This window comes from Synchiropus splendidus, chromosome 4 (genome assembly GCF_027744825.2).
Source record: "Synchiropus splendidus isolate RoL2022-P1 chromosome 4, RoL_Sspl_1.0, whole genome shotgun sequence".
Classification (NCBI taxonomy): domain Eukaryota; kingdom Metazoa; phylum Chordata; class Actinopteri; order Syngnathiformes; family Callionymidae; genus Synchiropus; species Synchiropus splendidus.
Genome location: NC_071337.1, coordinates 640,130 through 657,500, shown reverse-complemented (window position 1 = coordinate 657,500; position 17,371 = coordinate 640,130). Strand labels below are relative to the sequence as shown.

Genomic DNA, 17,371 nt, shown 5'->3' with positions numbered 1-17,371 from the left:
GTGTGGAGCCTCTGCGACGTATCTGGTCTAAAACACCAGAGGGATTTGATTCATCTGACGTCTCAGGAAGAGACGCAGGAGAATCAGAGTCGTGTTGTGACGACACTCGGACCCAACTGGAGCCTTCCATCTGTTTGGACATGAACATCAGGTCTCCTCAGTACTGCGTGACTGTAGCCCGGTCCTCAGATGTCACTGTGCATTTATCAGGCTTCACAGACCATGTGTAGCCTGAGTGTTCACCACGTATGGCAACTCTTATTACCAGTGTCCTACCATTGGAAATAATAACAGAGCAGTTCGAGGTGGAGGTGGGACTGCACCAAGGCTCCGCTCTGAGCCCCGTCTTGTTGCCATGGTGATGGACAGAGGAGGTTAGACAAGAAGCTCCTTGGACCGTGATGTCTGCAGATGACATGGTGATCTGTGGTGAGAGCAGGGAGCCAGTGGAAGATCAGCTGGAGAGGTGGAGGTCTGCCAGAGAAAGGAGAGGAATGAAGGTCAGCCACAACTATGGACAGAATCCATGAGTGAATGAGAGGGAGCCAAGTGGACAGGTGAAGTTACAGGATGCAGTGATAAAGAAGGTGGAGGGTTAGAAGTACTGAGGCTCAACTGGAGGATGAAATCATGGATGGAATCATTGGAGAAAAGTGTCATGTGTGATGTGGGACAAAAGGGTGTCGGCAAGGATGAGAGGGAAAGTGTCCACAAGACTGGTGAGGCCAGCAACGTTGTATGGTTTGGAAACAGTGGCACTGAGGAGAAGACAGGAGGCAGAGCTGGAGGGAGCAGAGATGAAGATGCTGAGCTTCTCTCTGGGAGTGAGAGCAGGATGATGAGAGGATCAGAGGGACAGCACATGTGCTCAGGTGTTTAGGAGACCAAGTCAGAGAGGCTGGATGGAGATGGTTTGGACATGGACAGAGGAGAGAGAGAGAGCCAGTACATTGGTAGATGAAGATGTTGAGATGTTGGAACTGGCAGGCAGAAGGTGGAGAGGAAGGCCACAGAGGAGACTGATGGAGGTGGTGAAGGAGGACATGAGGTTTGAGAGAAGAGGAAGCAGAGGACAGATGGAGGAGGATGATCCACCTCTGAAGGGAGAAGCCCAGAGAGAAAGAAGAAGAAGATCATTGGAAATAAGATCATTATATTTTTTCAAGCTCTGCACCTGATCACACTCGATAAACCATGTTACTAGCTACATGATTATGAACCTCCATAACATCTTCTATGAAGCTGTATGGACGTCATAACACTGCACTATAGATGAGAGCCTGAAGAAAAGCGTCTCACTCGCATCCTCTTGGACTCTGGACACAGAGAAGACAGTGTGGCTCCTGAACTGAAACCAAGCTTTTCTTCACCAGCAAACTGAGATGAAGAATGGATTCCTCCTCACAAGATGTTTGGAGAAGAGCTTGACTCGTGTCCCTCAAAAACTTCCTGACATAAGGAGCGTTTAAGGAAGGACAGAAACTCTGCCTTGCTCAACGGCAGTGGTTTTCCTCACGAGGAAGCCCGACTCAGGTCCAGCTGCACAGAGACCAGAGAGGAGCTCAGCACAGACGCGAGTCTTGTGCTCATGTGTGTTCATTCATTCACCCTGTTTGGTTCCTTTAAATGGCGTCTCAAGGTTCTAAGTTGCTCCAGGCGCCACCTTCAGGAGGTCTCATCTGTGACTCAGCCAGTAGATGTGAGGTTCACTGTGTCAAGTGACTTCCATCGGGGGCCGCTGTCTCACACCTTCTCGCGTCACACCTTCATCATGGCTCCAGCCATGTCCCTCCTCTCCATGAACCTCCCGACCTTGGTCCCTGCGTCCTGCCCTCATCCTCTTGACCATGAAGACACAAGAGCTCCGACAGACGTGGCTCACCAAGGTCTCGCTGGCTCTGCTCCACCAGGTGCCTTCCTGATCCCGTACTTCCTGACCCTGGTGTTCGCCGGGATCCCGCTCTTCTTCCTGGAGACGTCGCTGGGACAGTTCACCTCAGTGGGGGGGCTCGGCGTCTGGAAACTCATCCCCATGATGAAAGGTAACCTCCATACGTGACCTGCTGCTCGGGAACCCGTGTCTCCCCCTACTGGACATGAGGTGCCCACCGTTAGAGACAGGTTTGACTCAAGCTCTCACGTCCTCACATGAGCAGGAATGAAAATAGAAACAAACAAGAGTAAAGTCAGACCTGTTCTGTTTTTACTTTAGTTTGAACCGTTTTTCCAGCCAGATCTTCTCGTGTTTTCCCTCTCCATGTCAGTTGGTGTTCCTCCACAGGGCGGTCTGGGGGCCACATGTGGCCCTTTGCCTGCATCTGTCCGGCCCTGCTTTTCTCCTGCTGCGTTCTGATTTTAACAGTTTAGTCTGATATATTTTAACAGATGAGTTTGTCACCGTTGCTATTCATACATTTGTGATTTCCTACACAGTCATAGTCGTCCATCTCCACCACGGAATCTATAGTAGACCTGCACCCTGATCTAGTGAAGGGTGGAAGAGGCTTAATGACACAGTAGTGAAGGGTGGAAGAGGCTTCATGACACAGTAGTGAAGGGGAGATGAGGCTTCATGACACAGTAGTGAAGGGGAGATGAGGCTTCATGACACAGTAGTGAAGGGTAGATGAGGCGTCATGACAGAGTAGTGAAGGGCGGATGAGGCTTCATGACACAGTAGTGAAGGGGAGATGAGGCTTCATGACACAGTAGTGAAGGGTAGATGAGGCGTCATGACACAGTAGTGAAGGGCGGATGAGGCTTCATGACACAGTAGTGAAGGGTAGATGAGGCTTCATGACACAGTAGTGAAGGGGAGATGAGGCTTCATGACACAGTAGTGAAGGGGAGATGAGGCTTCATGACACAGTAGTGAAGGGTAGATGAGGCGTCATGACACAGTAGTGAAGGGCGGATGAGGCTTCATGACACAGTAGTGAAGGGTAGATGAGGCTTCATGACACAGTAGTGAAGGGGAGATGAGGCTTCATGACACAGTAGTGAAGGGTAGATGAGGCTTCATGACACAGTAGTGAAGGGTGGATGAGGCTTCATAACACAGTGTACTAATGTTCAGAGGCCACCAGGTGGCACTGTCAGCTGTAAAACGTTTGGACTTGAACAGCTCATTCAATGAAACCTCACATCATTTCTAAACCAAGAGTGCGACCTAGTGGCCTCTGAACGTCAGGACACTGTTTCACGATGCCTCATTACTGGATGACGTTTGCCACACCATGACGCACAACCATGACTTGACCCAAACTCCCAGGTTCAGGACCAGTGAGAGTGAGACGGATCCAACAGTCTGGTGGGGACCTCCTCTCCTGGCCGTCACCCTTTCCTCAGCCTGTCCCCCTAAACACACGGCCGGCCAACCTGAACCACTGAAACCCACTTATTTTGTCTTCATCCTCAAACTGAGGCTTAGCCTTGTCCCCTCAAACCAAAAGGTGTCAGGTGTGTTCCCAAAAATGGGTCCCCACAGGTATAGCTAAACCAGTCACACACACACATCACAACCACTCCTTGTTGGATGAAATGACGGGGCAGAACTAACTGACTCTCCATCCCCTCATCGGACGCGCTGATGCCCAGGGACCGTCCTGAAAAGGTTCCTGCCGATGGATGGATGGATGGGAATGTGTTTTTGGAGCTGGTGTCGGCCATGACAGCGCGACGGCGAGTCTGACCTTGACAAGTGTCCCCACCTCTCCAGGTGTGGGCCTGGCTGCCGTGGTCCTCTCCTTCTGGCTCAACATCTACTACATCATCATCATCGCCTGGGCCCTCTACTACCTGTTCAACTCCTTGGGCTCGGTGAGTTTCCCGTCGAGGAACCCAGACGACCGGCCCGTCCAACCTCGGTGCCCTGTGTGCAGGAGCTGCCCTGGCAGAGCTGTGACAACCCCTGGAACACAGCCCGCTGCTTCTCCAACTACAGCCTGAGCGACACCACCAACCTGACCAGCGCCGTCACCGAGTTCTGGGAGTAAGTGCCCCTCAGCTCCGGCTGCGCTCCCAGGCCTCAGCGGTGAACGCTCGCTCCTGTGTCCAGGCGCAACATGCACCAGCTCACCGACGGCTTGGACCAGCCCGGAGAGCTGCGCTGGCCACTGGTGGGCACTCTGGCGCTGGCCTGGGTTCTGGTCTACTTCTCCATCTGGAAAGGAGTGGAGTGGACCGGCAAGGTCAGAGCTAAGGGGTCGTCCTTCCCTGGTGCAAGTCGCCGGTCACTTACTCGAGACTTCCCGCACCTTCCCTACCAGGTGGTGTACTTCTCCGCCACCTATCCCTACTTCATGCTCTTCATCCTGTTCTTCCGCGGGGTCACGCTGCCCGGGGCCATCGACGGGATCCTCTTCTACATCACCCCAGACTTCAACAAGCTGGTCTCCTCTGAGGTAAGATCCGTGAACCTCAGCCACTCTGCAGCCCCCTGCTGGTCAGTGCCACAGATACGGGCCGTGATAACTGAAGGACGCTTCTGTGGATCCTCTAGTTCCCTCACTGGGAATAAGTCAGACAGGACTCCGAGGTCTGGCGTGACGGTGTGAGGACAGGACTGAGACCACCAGGAGGCCGTTGCAGAGCCTCACAGTGGCGTCTTTGTGTTGCAGGTGTGGCTGGACGCTGCCACTCAGATCTTCTTCTCCTATGGACTGGGCTTGGGTTCCCTCATCGCACTGGGCAGCTACAACAACTACAACAATGACGTGTACAAGTAAGTCGGGATCCTCGGAAGACGCAAGGTGGTGAGGTTGCGGGCCATAAAAACATGAGCGTGAGACCTGAACAAAAGTCATTCAACTGTAAACTATGAGGTTCACAGGCGAACTGGAACCATGGTTGGCGGATTCCTCCGTCACTCGAGGGCACGTCCAGAAAGGACGTTCCTCATTGAACCGCTATGGAAGCCCCTTCCTGCCTGGTAAAAATGAACGACTAAAGAAGTAGCTGTTGACAAGAGCAGCCATGAGCGAGTCACGGAGGAGGAGCTTGTTTTTCCCCTCGCACTGGTGCGAGCGTTCCTTTCACCTGGTGGGACTGGGCTTCCATAAAGGGCTGCGGAGAACCAAAACAGGAAGTGGCCCAGCAAAACAAAACCATTGCCATTCGGTCAAACACAATTGAGTCTGAAGGAGAACTGAGGGAATCTTGATCCTGCTCCTGAAGCCCCTGCAGATAAAGCATTGCAGTTCACACGGTCCAATACAGTAGAGTACAGTTCCACCTGAGTGAGATCTGAGGTGGGTTGGGCCTGCTCCCCTCAGGGACTCCATCATCGTGTGCTGCATCAACTCCTGCACCAGCATGTTCGCCGGCTTCGTCATCTTCTCCATCGTGGGCTTCATGTCCCACATCACCAAGAAGCCCGTCAAGGAGCTGGCGGCCTCAGGTGCCTGGGACGGAAGAGGCTTCCCTCAGCTCAGAGCTCGGAGCTGACGGTTCCCCCTGTGCAGGTCCTGGACTGGCGTTCCTGGCCTACCCTCAGGCCGTCACCCAGCTGCCCATGTCCTCCCTCTGGGCCGTGCTCTTCTTCTCCATGCTGATGATGCTGGGGCTGGACAGCCAGGTAGCACGCAGCGTCCTCCTCCTCCTCCTCCCTCGGCGCCCCCTGCTGATGCTGTCCTCTCCCAGTTCTGCACGGTGGAAGGTTTCATCACGGCCCTCATCGACGAGTTCCCCTTGGTGCTGAGGAGGAGGAAGAAGGTCTTCATCCTGGCGGTCTGCCTGGTCTCCTTCCTCATCGGCTTCTCCAACATCACACAGGTGAGTGACAGCACGCGCGCGTCGAGCTCCGGCACTCATGTCATGTGATCTTCAGGGGGGTCTCTACGTCTTCAAGCTGTTCGACTACTACTCAGCCAGCGGCATGTGTCTGCTCTTCCTCGTCTTCTTCGAAACCGTTTCCATATCGTGGTTGTACGGTAGGTCAGGTGCCCCGCGCGGCCTCCGGCAGAATCATTCACCGTTTGACCTGGACGCTCGCTTCACAGGAGCCGAGCGCTTCTACAAGGATATCGAGGACATGATCGGCTACCGGCCGTGCGGCTGGTGGAAGCTCTGCTGGATGTTCTTCACGCCGCTCATCTGCCTGGTAGGACGGCAGTAGCCCCATTGATTCTCCCATACGCGCCGCGCCGTGCCACTCTTCCGGTCTCCTGGGTGTCAGACGCCTCGGGGAAATCATGGACCCGTCCACGTCCGTGACTCATTGATCGCAGGTCAATGGCGTGCAACACACACGCACGCCATTATTGAAGGACGTCAGACAGTTGTGGAGCGGTTCAAACTGCTTTCTCATCAAGTCAGCGCAGTTCCACTCCATAGGTCGGTGGCTTCAGTGGATGGGAAGAGAAGAGAGTCAAAACACTCCTCCATCTGCTGCCCACGGTGGCTGATGGGGCTCCCCCCGTCCTGCCCCAAAGGTCGACCGGATTAGAAGTCGCGTGTTTGGGTGAAATGTATGTGATAAAATCCAACAACAATGACAGACATGTCATTTTGCAATTTAACACAGCAACAGGGCAACAGGCGGAACAAGTCACGTCACATGACGCACGAACAACGCACTGAGAAGGGATGTGAACGGTGAAGAGCTACTCAGAAAACTATAGAAGGAGTTCAGCAAACCATGGGTCTCACTCCAAATCACTTCATCCAATACAGTCCTCGTCCTCGGTGTCACCACTCTGGAGGTGGAAGATGCAGCGCGTCCTCTAGCACGGCGCTGACGTCTGCACTTCCAGTTATTCCACTGATCTCCATCTCACTCAGAGCAGCCTCTGCTTCGCTCCAGTCCCAGTACAAGTTTCTGCTGCATAGTTCACTACGTGCATCATGTCATCTGCAGAATATGAATTTCTTTTGTTGTTTGGAGAAGTTGCTGCCAATGCTGAAATGAGCAACACAGGCCTGGAGCGCCCTCTTGCGGTTTAGTGTGAAAAGACATAATAACGCCTTAATAACTTTGGCACACAGGAGTATGTCATGTCAGGAAGTCATTCTCTGCCGTTGAAGTCGAACCTGTTCTGTGTTTGGAAAAGTGAACTGAACATGTGAGTCTGCTCCTCAGAGTGTGTTCACCTTCAGCGCCATTGAGATGACCCCTCTGACCTTGGGGTCCTACGTGTACCCCATGTGGGGTCAGGTGGTGGGCTGGTTTATGGCGCTGTCCTCGATGGTTCTGATCCCAGGCTACGCCATCTACATGTTCTGCACCAGCAAGGGAAGCCTCAAGCAGGTCCGTAACATTATGACCAGCTGCTGACGCTGGAGCTCACGGGCTGCTCTTCAAGTCACCTGAGCAAAACCTTCACACAACAAGGTCCAAAAAGTGTCTGGAAGCTTGTGTTTCTCCGTCCTCAGCGTTGGAGGTTGATGACGATGTCCCGGGAAGACGAGAGAGCAGCAGAGCATGAAGCCATTCCCAACACCACGGAGGACGCTGCCGTCTAACCGCTCGGCTGTGGGGATCAAAACCTCCCTGAACTGCCATGATCCAGGTTTCTTTTCCGTCCACAGTGAGGGGTCCCCAGCAGCAATGGCCTGAAGATCCAAGTGTGAGTGGTGCGTTTTCACTGCAGAGTGATCCAGAGGGCAAACGCAGCACGACAGTCCAGGGTGGAACCTAAACTGCACAGCTGCCTGAGGAACCATCTTCATGTTAGCATCCCGCTAGTTAGCATTTTTGTTGCTAAATCAAGTCAGTTTTAATTGTATTTATTGTTCAGTCAAACTGTCGCTCCAAGATGTAACCTTTCGAGCAGAGGCTTCAGAGCCGGAGGCCACCACACAGTCTTCTTTCGTAGTGAGCGCATTACCACGCCACACACTGGGAACTGCATCGCGAGGTTTGTTTTTAAGGAAGGGTTTTGTGAAAACAGCCGAGGAAAACATTTGTGTTTTCACGTGGACGAGGTCGAAGGTAGTGTCGCGGCAGAGACCAACAAACACGAGACCGAGTCCACACCAGTTCCTTTGTTCCAACCAGACACCCTTCAACCAATCAGGTGGCAGCTGAAACAAGCAGCACCTGACTGACGGCCGACTGCTAAGACCGTCCCCAGTTCACAGCAGAGAAGACACCAGGGGGCAGAAGTGACCGACCTTGACATCACATTGTGAAGGTGAGGAGCGTCCATCAAAGCTCTGAGGATCAAAGGGCTGGACCTACAGCAGCCATATGAGTCAAAGCTCCAACATGGAGTCAGCACCAAACCCAACACCTTCATTCTGTCTTGGCTGTGAAGCCGCGTCACTGCTGAGGCTTCAGACCTGGATCCTCTCAGTCCAACCCACCAGGGACCAAAGTCAACGCAAGAATCCGCCGCCTTTGTGACGCACCGTCACCAACAAAGCCATTCATTGACTGTGTTGCCATGGAAACCTGTATTATGTTGCTCAACAATAAAATATTAGTAAGACACAGCTTTGTTTTTCATATAAGATCAGCTCCAGTCTGAATTCAATCGAGGTCTAATTCAGTGTATTTACTAGCGAAGGGCAGGTGAGGTTTCATCAAACAGTGTCCTGGTTTTCAGATGGCGCTGTCTGCTGTTCTAATGTTTGAACTCGTTCAACGAGAGCTCACATCACCTGTAAACCAAGGGCTCCATCTAGTGGCCTCTGGCCATGAGCACACTGTTTCACGAAGCCTCGTCGATTTGCTCTGTGGAAACCACGCGGACTCCCAAACTCCACCTTTAAAAAGACCAAGGGAAATGAGACGTAGACTGAAATATTTTTAATAGCAAGTAAATATACTGCAAAGACAGGTAGAGAGGGATCCAAAGTGAGAGTTCACACCTCTTACTGCCACCTGCTGTCTTCTTCTTTAAGTAACTGAAGCAAACAGAGTTGAAAATTCTGCGTTTCATTCATAAAGCAGAGCACTTGTATGGAAGAGCCCTTTTTTTCAGCGTCCACTGCTCTTCTCTATCATGTGCTGACTACCCCAAAATGCTACATTAGCTTAGCTATCACAGGTGGAGGTGTATGGTACACACACGGTGCAGGACATGGTGGTGACGGAGAGGAAAGCTGCGCTTCCATCCGGAGGCACAGACCCACAAACTCACCTCCAGATGCTTTTTTTTTCTCTTCACATTTTCCCCGAACAGAAAAGAAATGATAACAATCCCATTCAGCAACTCAGTCATGCACTACAGCCTTCGCTACACAACCCGACTCATGCGTGAGGAGAACCAAACAGAATCCACGGCTGTAAGAGTGAAATACAAAACTATTCAGTCCATATTGAAAAGTCGCTGGATTTAAAATGCTATTCACGGCCTAGAAAAACAGCGTCATGGCTCTTAATCCAGGTAACAGCTCACGGGTGGACGACGACTCGCCTGGAATCTGGGATGTTACTCAGAGTCATGGCCCTCTGAGCAGAAGCTTCAGACAAATGGTTTTTTTCTCTCGCGGATGCTGTGGTAATGGTGGGGTGGGTGGGACTGGGAGGGGGGGTGTCGAGTCACGGCGGCCCAGCAACATCAAAGTTCATCACTGGCAAAGCACTGGAGGAAAGGATTGATTCCAAGGATGAGATCCTAGCAGCGCCCGACACCTTGCTTCACCTGAGATGTTTCTGCAACTGTACACCTCATCCAGGACTGATCAGGGCCTGGAGGGGGGGCAGAGCTGAGCTAGAAGGCTCTCCATTTCTACTTTATCCTCAGAGAAGAAGATTTAGACATTAGAACTCTCTTCTTCTGGACCTCTTTTTGGCAGCTGCTGCCCCCACGACCTAAAATGTATCAGCTGTACTTTGAGTACTGACTCAAAACTGACCGTTCATTTCCTGGCAACTGAGCCAAGCTACACAGGGTCAAAGGTCAGGGGCGGAGCTGGGTCACACGTTCTTTCTGTGTTCCGTTCCAAAAACAATAACATTGTCATTTTGGGATTAAAATGTGACCAACCAGGATGTTGGCCGGAGCCTGTTACATCACGCCCGTGACGCCTTCACTGTAATCGTGAGGAAGCCAAATGGCCAGTGGATGAAGAGATTAAGAAAGAAACTTTTCATCTTCAGTCTTAAATAAAACAATGACTCATCCTCTGTCGCTCAAAGTGAAATCACTGGTGACACGGGGGGAGCAGCAGCGAGTCGACGAGACTGGCGCAGACATGAAGAGCTCCCTGAAAAGAGAACAGCATTGTGGAAGCCAAGAGAGCAGCACAGTGTCGACCGAGTGGCGCCGCCCACTCTGGTTCCATCCAGTCCACTTCCGAGGACGTGACAGTGCTGGCGAGGACGTTGAGAAACACGAAGACGAAGAGGATCCACTTTTTTGGTGTGGTTTTTCTCTTGGATCCCAGGTGGAATCCGTGCGTCCAGGCGAGGTGCGAGTGCCTCGGCAGTCCGTCTGTCCGTCTTCAAGCCCCGGTCAAGTGCAAAGTGGTGGATGTGGGGTGGAAGCGTGAACGTTTGGCACGTTGTTCCCAGCACACGGGCGTGCAGCAGGGGCCCCGAGTGCCCTTCAGTCAAAAGGGTTCAGAAATGTGATAAAACTACTATTATTTGAAAATACGTGTGGAGCAAAACTTTATCTGCACTGAAGGTTCCATCTCAGTTCTTAAATATCTGCATATACTAGTGTGTCGCTCCGTACCTATATATGTACAGGGTTATGTACAGGGGGCCGTGTTTCCTTCAGAGCATGCTCTGAGAGCCACTCGGGGTCCGGTGGAGGCCGAGCCGGGGGTCCGGGGGCATGTACTGGTGCGGGTGGTGGTAAGGCGGGGGCGGGGGTGGGAGGGGGAGCTGGTGGCCGTCGTCCACGCCGCCGCGGTCCGCCAACAGCTCCCGCGCCGGCGTGGACGTGGCCGAGCGGCTGAGTTGCTGCTGCTGCTGCTGCTGCTGCTGGTGGTGGGGGACGGGGCCCTGGCTGAAGAAGGCCCCCACGCGCCCGTCCAGCATGATGAACTTCACCATCTGCTGACACTGGATCAGCGTCTCGGGGCGCAGGTCTGCCACGCTGATGGCCGGCGGCAGGAAGTGCTGGAGGTACGGGTGATGGGCGGGGTGTGGCGGCGGCAGCGGCCCCTGGATCAGCCCCTGGTGGAACAGAGGCTCCTCGGGGGGGTTAAGAACTGGCCCCCTCTCGGGACTCTGACTGAGCTGGTACGTCTGAAGCCTGTTGTGAATGGACACCTAGTTTAGAAAACAGCCAAGAGAACAGCATCAAATGTTATAAAGCTGGTTCCTCCTCTACAGGCCCTCTGTTTGTTGTTGGGGTGGTGGTCAACACACAGGGCATGCGTGAGGTGCGGGGGGGAGGAGCAGAGGAGCCTCCTCGCTGTCAGGACGAGGTGAGACCGAGGAGGTGGTCTGTGTACTCTGAGGTCACATGACGCCTTTCTCTTCACAAAACCAAACAAAAGAACAAAAGTCTTTATGTTTCTGTGACTGGAAATGTAACTCCAGTTCCATCCTCACACACGCCTCCTGTCCCAAGCCAGAAGTCTCATGATCCCAGAGCAGACAGACCAGACAAAGGTGGTGGTGGTGGTGGGGGGGGCAACAGTGGGTGAGCATTTCTGTGAGGTGGGGGTGAGGGGGGGGCAGTGGTTCCAAAGGAGACAGTGAGGGCAGAGTGTCTTCCTTCCAAACCACTCTTCAGGTGAGGGCGGACACGTGGAGACTGAAGACGAGGAGTCGAGGAGGTGAGCAGGCCACAGACAACACACTCAGCAGGAGGTCGAGCCTGCAGCAGTGGACAGTCTCCGCCCTCAGAAAACGTTTGCTCCTGCTTCGTCTTCCAAACCTGGCTAATCTGATGCTGACTGTCGGCGTGAAGACACGCGCTGAGGACTGTGAGGACGTGGCAGCACAGAACTCTGTGGACCATCCACTTCTTTCTCCAACAACCTTCAAGGCCAGGAAGTCAACACGACCTTCCGCTGAGGTTCACAAACCTGCAGCAGCTGCGGAATTTCCAGCTCCCTGCTTTTGAGGCCAGATGAGTTTTGACAGCGAGCAGCTCCCAAACCGCCGCTGACATTTACCGCGGTGGGCTCAGAGGGGGGGTGGGGGGGAAGGGCTGCAGCTCTGGAGTTCTGAGGCTCCACCTGAGGCATCAATATTCAGGGACGGAGGGAAACAGAGGAGAAGCTCCTGACGCCGCGACACGGCAGCGGACCCAAAAGAAGGAAGTGACACAAACGCTGTCAGAATGAAGTGAAATATTGATGTGTTTTTCTGACTGGGACTGACTCAGTCAGAGGCTCATGAGGCGAGTCCCTCTCCAGGAACAAGGTAGGCGCTTCTGCTGTGGCTTCTCTGGGGGAAACACAACGCAGCGCGGCTGAGGAATGAAGTCGGGACTGAAGAGACACGAAAACAAGTCAGTAAAGATGATGACGGTAAGGATCGCAAAGGCCAAAGGTCGTGCACTTCTTAACACTTTTCACCCCCTCCCACCCCGAGGGTGGCAAGTCAGACCTGAAGGATCCTGGATCCTAAATGTCCAAATCCCCATGATGGAACTGTGGAACAGAGGGAAGTCAGAAGCCCAACACTATAAAGCAAGATGGCCGACCTCCATCTCTCTGCAGCTGTTTCTGAGCCTCTACATCAACAGAGCAGCAGCTCACACACACCTTGACCTCTCAGACTCCGCCCCCATCCACACCTCCGCCAGGCTCCGCCCTCGTCAGGAGCTCTGGAACCAAACTACTCACGGAACATCATCATGAAAAAGACGTACTTTAGCATCAGTTTTCATTCAGCATCCGCATTAAAAGGTGCTTCCCTTCATGTTGTTCCAGAATCACAAGTGATTGCACTGTCACTTTTGATTTGAATGATTTTTTGGATGCAAAAGCAGAAATGTTTGGCAGCAACAAGCAATAAAAACGTGATTATTAAAACATCATATTGTTCAGCAGTCTCGTCCGTAGCGTAAAGAAGCAGGAATGACCTTTGACCTTTGCTCCTCCGGGTCAGCTGTACTGTCCTGTTTGCATAGTTTTGTGCTACAGCCATCACTGCGTCATTCCTCAGCTGATTTATATTGCGTTTGAAATACAATTTAACTCATTTTCCTTCACAAAGTTGTGTACAAACTGAGCTGAAAGTGTTGAGGCACATGTGCAGGAAATGGTGTGTAGCTCGGCGAGGACTCAGTGAGTCTGGGCTGGCGCCTGTTGATGATGTCACTAAGCAGTTCTGCAGTTTAAACTGCGCTGCAAATGCTGGCTTCCAAAGGTACCTTTACTGCAGATGAATCATTTCTATGCACAACAGGACGAACCCTGTGAGGGAATCCAGGCTGGAAAAGGCGTCACGTGTTGATGACATCACTCTCAGACTCTCCTGAAGGAGTGAGCGCCTCAGTTCCACTGGGATCTTACCACTGTGATTCTCCCTGACTTGTGCAGCGGCTCTCGAGTCAGAGTGAGCTGGCTGCTGCCTCTTTGGTCCCCCTGACTCACCGGCTGCTCTCAGACTCACCTGCTGTGAGTGAAGTGGCTGGATCAAGACTGAGCACTCACCTCTATGGCGTTGCTTCTGCTGTCCAGCTCCTGGTTCCCTGGATCAGACAGAGGTAGAGTGAGAGGGGAACGTGCAGCGTGGCGCTCTGCCTCAGTCAAATCTCACACGCCACACAGTGGCGTCGCCTCAAAACAATGCTCGCGTTTGACAAAATATGTTCCGTCAAAGTTCACAAAAATGGCTCCCAGCAGCCCCACCGTCCTCAGCAAATCTGGTGAGACTCCAGTCCTGCCTCAGCGAGTCAAAACACTGTGAACAAAGAGGACAAACACAGCGCCCCCCACTGGCGTGCCGCACGACGACAGGCTGGATGGAACAAAACTACACATGTGAGCAGGCAGCCGACTCAGCCAAACATCTGTCCCCATGAAACACGACGTTCCCAGTGTTTGGTGAGTAAGTGTGGAACATGGTCTCGTCCCTACTCGCGACGCAGAACGTCACATTTTCCAGGATTTATTTTTGTGGCTAAATCTGTGATTCATCTGAATTTCTTTCAAACAATAATGCGATGCTGATTCATGGAAACGCTACTCTTCTCCTTCTTTCTCTGTGGGCTCCTCCCTTCAGAGGTGGATCACCCTCCTCCATCTCCCCCTGTCCTCTGCTTCCTCTTCTCTCAACCCTCATGTCCTCCTTCACCACCTCCATCCATCTCCTCTGTGGCCTTCCTCTCCACCTTCTGCCTGCCAGTTCCAACATCTCAACATCTTCATCTACCAATGTACTGGCTCTCTCGCTCTCTCTCCTCTGTACATGTCCAAACCATCTCCATCCAGCCTCTCTGACTTGGTCTCCTGAAGACCTGAGCACATGTGCTGTCCCTCTGATCCTCTCATCATCCTGCTCTCACTCCCAGAGAGAAGCTCAGCATCTTCATCTCTGCTCCCTCCAGCTCTGCCTCCTGTCTTCTCCTCAGTGCCACTGTTTCCAAACCACACACCGTTGCTGGCCTCTCCAGCCTTCTGGACACTTTCCCTCTCATCCTTCTTCAGTTTCTGTACCGTGCGTCTCTAAAAACAGCAGAGTGGTGAGTGTGGGCTCATTTGTCAGATTATTATTTAGGCCTTAGAGATACACAGAGCTGTTGATGCACTTTCTGTCAGCCCAAGTTTGGGGCTGAATTGTTTCAGTGAGGAGAGCCTGCGTGCTATAGAGACCTGCGGCAGAAAAACACTGCTGGATCCGGATTCAAAAAGCAAGAACTAGTGTGACCCACTGACAGTGCGACTGCAGCGTAGCAGAACAAGCTAACCACGTTAGCATCCGCGTGGATCAGTCCTTTGACTCTCGTTCGATCTGGTTTTGAAAACAAAGTGTATATCCAGAGAGGGATAAGGCATCGCGTCACCGCGGCTCATAGAAAACTTCTGGGGAGGAACATCCATTTTCATATTGCCATTATTATTACTATCATTATGTTCATGACCGCACGTTACTCCAAAGCACTTTCCTGGTGACCATGGCAACAAAGCTGCTTCTGGTTCCGATGAACTCATGATGTTCACTGGTTGGTTCTCCTGGTGCAGCTGCAGCAGACCCTGAGCCTCTGAGCTGTGAGTGTGTGTGTGTACCTGCTGGCTGGCCTTGTTTACCACGCAGCTCCCGCTGAGCGCCGTTGTTCTTGATGGCGTGACCCTTGGCCCCCTGCTGCTTCTCCAGCTCCCCTGCAGAGAGCAGAAGAGCCCGTCAGCACGGTGAGCAGACATGAGGCTGAGCGGTGAGCAGGCGGCCAGGTGGTTCAGGTTCAGTCTTTCACCTTGAAGTCACCTTGAGCCAGCAGGACTGGCTCCTCTGGTGCTCTGAGAAGGTGAGAGTGTCTGCAAATGAAGCTGATAAACACGAGAGTTTGGGGTGAGAGGAAGCTTCTCTGGACCTCTCTGGGGGGCGCTGCGCTGCAGGCTCACCAGCGTCTCAGCGTGGAGCGGTCCAGGGTCCCGCTCCAGCCACTGAGGGACCCTGAGGTTTGTTTCAGTGATTTACAAGGCAGCAGATTACTGGGATTACACGGGAAGCTCTTCTTCAAACAAGGATGTGACATGGAGATTCCAAGGCTCCAGGCCACGGCGGAGTTAAGCCCTCCTCCCTCGCTCCTGTCAGATTATCCTGTCGCCGCCCGCCTCTTCCTCCCTCCAGCTCTGTTCCCGACCCTGACGATCTTGATTTCAACACCCTTGACTTGTTTCGTTGGGCAGAAAGCTGCACTCCATCAAAGCCTGATCCATGAGAAACGCACCAACCAACACAGCAGATGATGCTGCGCGTGATGAAGGGCTTCAGACGTCTTGTGTCACATGTGCGTCACATGACTGAGCAGCGCTATCATGAGTCGTGTCCCAGCATGCACTGCAGGCCTGAAGGTCACACCTTCCTCCTGTGAGGGACGTTGTTCTGTGGACTTTATCACACTTGTATCACAAGTGTTGAAGTTCTGAGCTTTGTATTTCATTTTATTTTCATTCTGGAACCCTGGCTCCGCCCCCGACAGAGAATTTCTGGCTCCACCTCTGAGGAACAGTGCTTCATGTGGCAATAAGGGCAGTGTGTTGGTGTCACCAGGGTTTGAGTTAAGAGTCGATAAAAGCGCTTGCTGTCTAGGACCCAGAAGAAAATCATCCCAGGCCCTTTCACACGCCTCCATGGTGGTGTATCTACCAAACGTGTCCCACCTGCCGCGGGATGATGACGTCACACCCGGCATGTACGTATGTGAGACAGAGGAAGGTGGAATAAAGGATTTCAAGGCGCTTTCTACCACATGCACAGCATTTATTTCCACAAAACACCATGTTTGTCATCGAACCGTTTCTGTCTGCAGAACAACACGTCACGATTGGCTGACACGGAAGCGGTAGAACGGATTTGTTTGGGCTGAAAACTCCTCCATCGAAGCACACTTCCCCCTGGCAACAAATGTCTCTGGAGGTGTTTAAGTGACCACCGTGGAGACTAGTGTGAAGAAAAACAAAGCTCCGTACACGTCAGCCAATCACGACGCGTGGTATTTTCTGGAAATACATGTCACACACGTGGTAGAAAGCGCCATGAAATCCTTCATTTCTATTTCCTCTGGCTCATTAGACCATTGAAAAAAAGATATTGCACATGCCGGATGTGACGTCATCATCCTGCGGCACCTGTGGTGGCTACACGGTTCTGGTTCCTGAAGGCCGTTTGGAACCAGCCCGTGTGCCCAGACGGAGAAAAGAAGCGGAGGGAGCGGGTAACAAGCCTCTCCCTCCAACTGGGTGAGTGTGGGCACTGCTGCAGAACATGTGGCCGGAGCGGCACCTCTAAGAGGCCGCCCCTTGAGTCAAGCTGAAGCCCTCGCTGAACTTCAAAGCCGCGCCAAATCACCGGAGCAGTCGAAGGACTCACACTCGATCCGGATCTGCTCCATCTCAGACACCTCGGCGATGGACTCCTTCAGGTCTTCGATGAACTTCAGCAGCTCCTCGGCACTTTGCGCGCAGAAATGCAGAACCTGCTTCTTGTCGGAGCCGAAGGGTGAGATGATGGTGATGCCGTGAGGGTAGTCTGCAGGGGGCCCAGGGGAAGAGCAGAGACTTCAGCAGGTCCACTCCACCGTCAAGCCTGCTGCACCACTTACACTCGTTGTCAAACAGGTGGAATTGCATCCCCAGCAGACCCATGGCTTTGCAGAAGGTGTACGCCGCCGTGCTCTTCTTCTTCGGGCAGAGCTTCAGGATCTGAGGAGAAGATCAGGATGAGTCCAGCACGACCTGCGCCGCCTCTTCCTCCACTCACTGTCATCCGTCTCAGTGCTTTTGACCTTCACTGAAGGTCAAATCTAAGGAGTGAACGGTGTCTTTCACAGGAGCCCAGGGGCTGGACCGAACA

At 52.9% G+C, this 17,371-nt stretch overlaps 2 protein-coding genes across 3 annotated transcripts in view; one reads left to right on the top strand and one right to left on the bottom strand.

Moving 5' to 3' along the window:
• Nucleotides 1-9,429, top strand: part of LOC128756872 (sodium- and chloride-dependent GABA transporter 1-like) — an 11,803-nt gene extending 2,374 nt beyond the window's left edge. Inside the window, exons 2-14 of the mRNA XM_053861651.1 lie at nucleotides 1,911-2,042; nucleotides 3,719-3,819; nucleotides 3,882-3,991; nucleotides 4,058-4,190; nucleotides 4,269-4,403; nucleotides 4,620-4,723; nucleotides 5,274-5,398; nucleotides 5,463-5,575; nucleotides 5,641-5,772; nucleotides 5,828-5,930; nucleotides 6,000-6,100; nucleotides 7,079-7,246; nucleotides 7,372-9,429. Coding sequence (XP_053717626.1) covers nucleotides 1,911-2,042; nucleotides 3,719-3,819; nucleotides 3,882-3,991; nucleotides 4,058-4,190; nucleotides 4,269-4,403; nucleotides 4,620-4,723; nucleotides 5,274-5,398; nucleotides 5,463-5,575; nucleotides 5,641-5,772; nucleotides 5,828-5,930; nucleotides 6,000-6,100; nucleotides 7,079-7,246; nucleotides 7,372-7,461 — 1,547 coding nt within the window. The 3' untranslated portion in view covers nucleotides 7,462-9,429. The remainder of the gene's footprint in view (nucleotides 1-1,910; nucleotides 2,043-3,718; nucleotides 3,820-3,881; nucleotides 3,992-4,057; nucleotides 4,191-4,268; nucleotides 4,404-4,619; nucleotides 4,724-5,273; nucleotides 5,399-5,462; nucleotides 5,576-5,640; nucleotides 5,773-5,827; nucleotides 5,931-5,999; nucleotides 6,101-7,078; nucleotides 7,247-7,371) is intronic.
• iqsec3a (IQ motif and Sec7 domain ArfGEF 3a) overlaps nucleotides 5,621-17,371 on the bottom strand; it is a 52,075-nt gene continuing 40,324 nt past the window's right edge. Inside the window, exons 10-14 of one of the 2 annotated variants that reach the window (XM_053861643.1) lie at nucleotides 17,121-17,220; nucleotides 16,889-17,047; nucleotides 15,085-15,177; nucleotides 13,510-13,547; nucleotides 5,621-11,167 (exon numbers count right to left, since the gene is read on the bottom strand). In XM_053861643.1, coding sequence (XP_053717618.1) covers nucleotides 10,667-11,167; nucleotides 13,510-13,547; nucleotides 15,085-15,177; nucleotides 16,889-17,047; nucleotides 17,121-17,220 — 891 coding nt within the window. In that variant the 3' untranslated portion in view covers nucleotides 5,621-10,666. The remainder of the gene's footprint in view (nucleotides 11,168-13,509; nucleotides 13,548-15,084; nucleotides 15,178-16,888; nucleotides 17,048-17,120; nucleotides 17,221-17,371) is intronic. The other variant, XM_053861644.1, reaches the window with a different exon arrangement.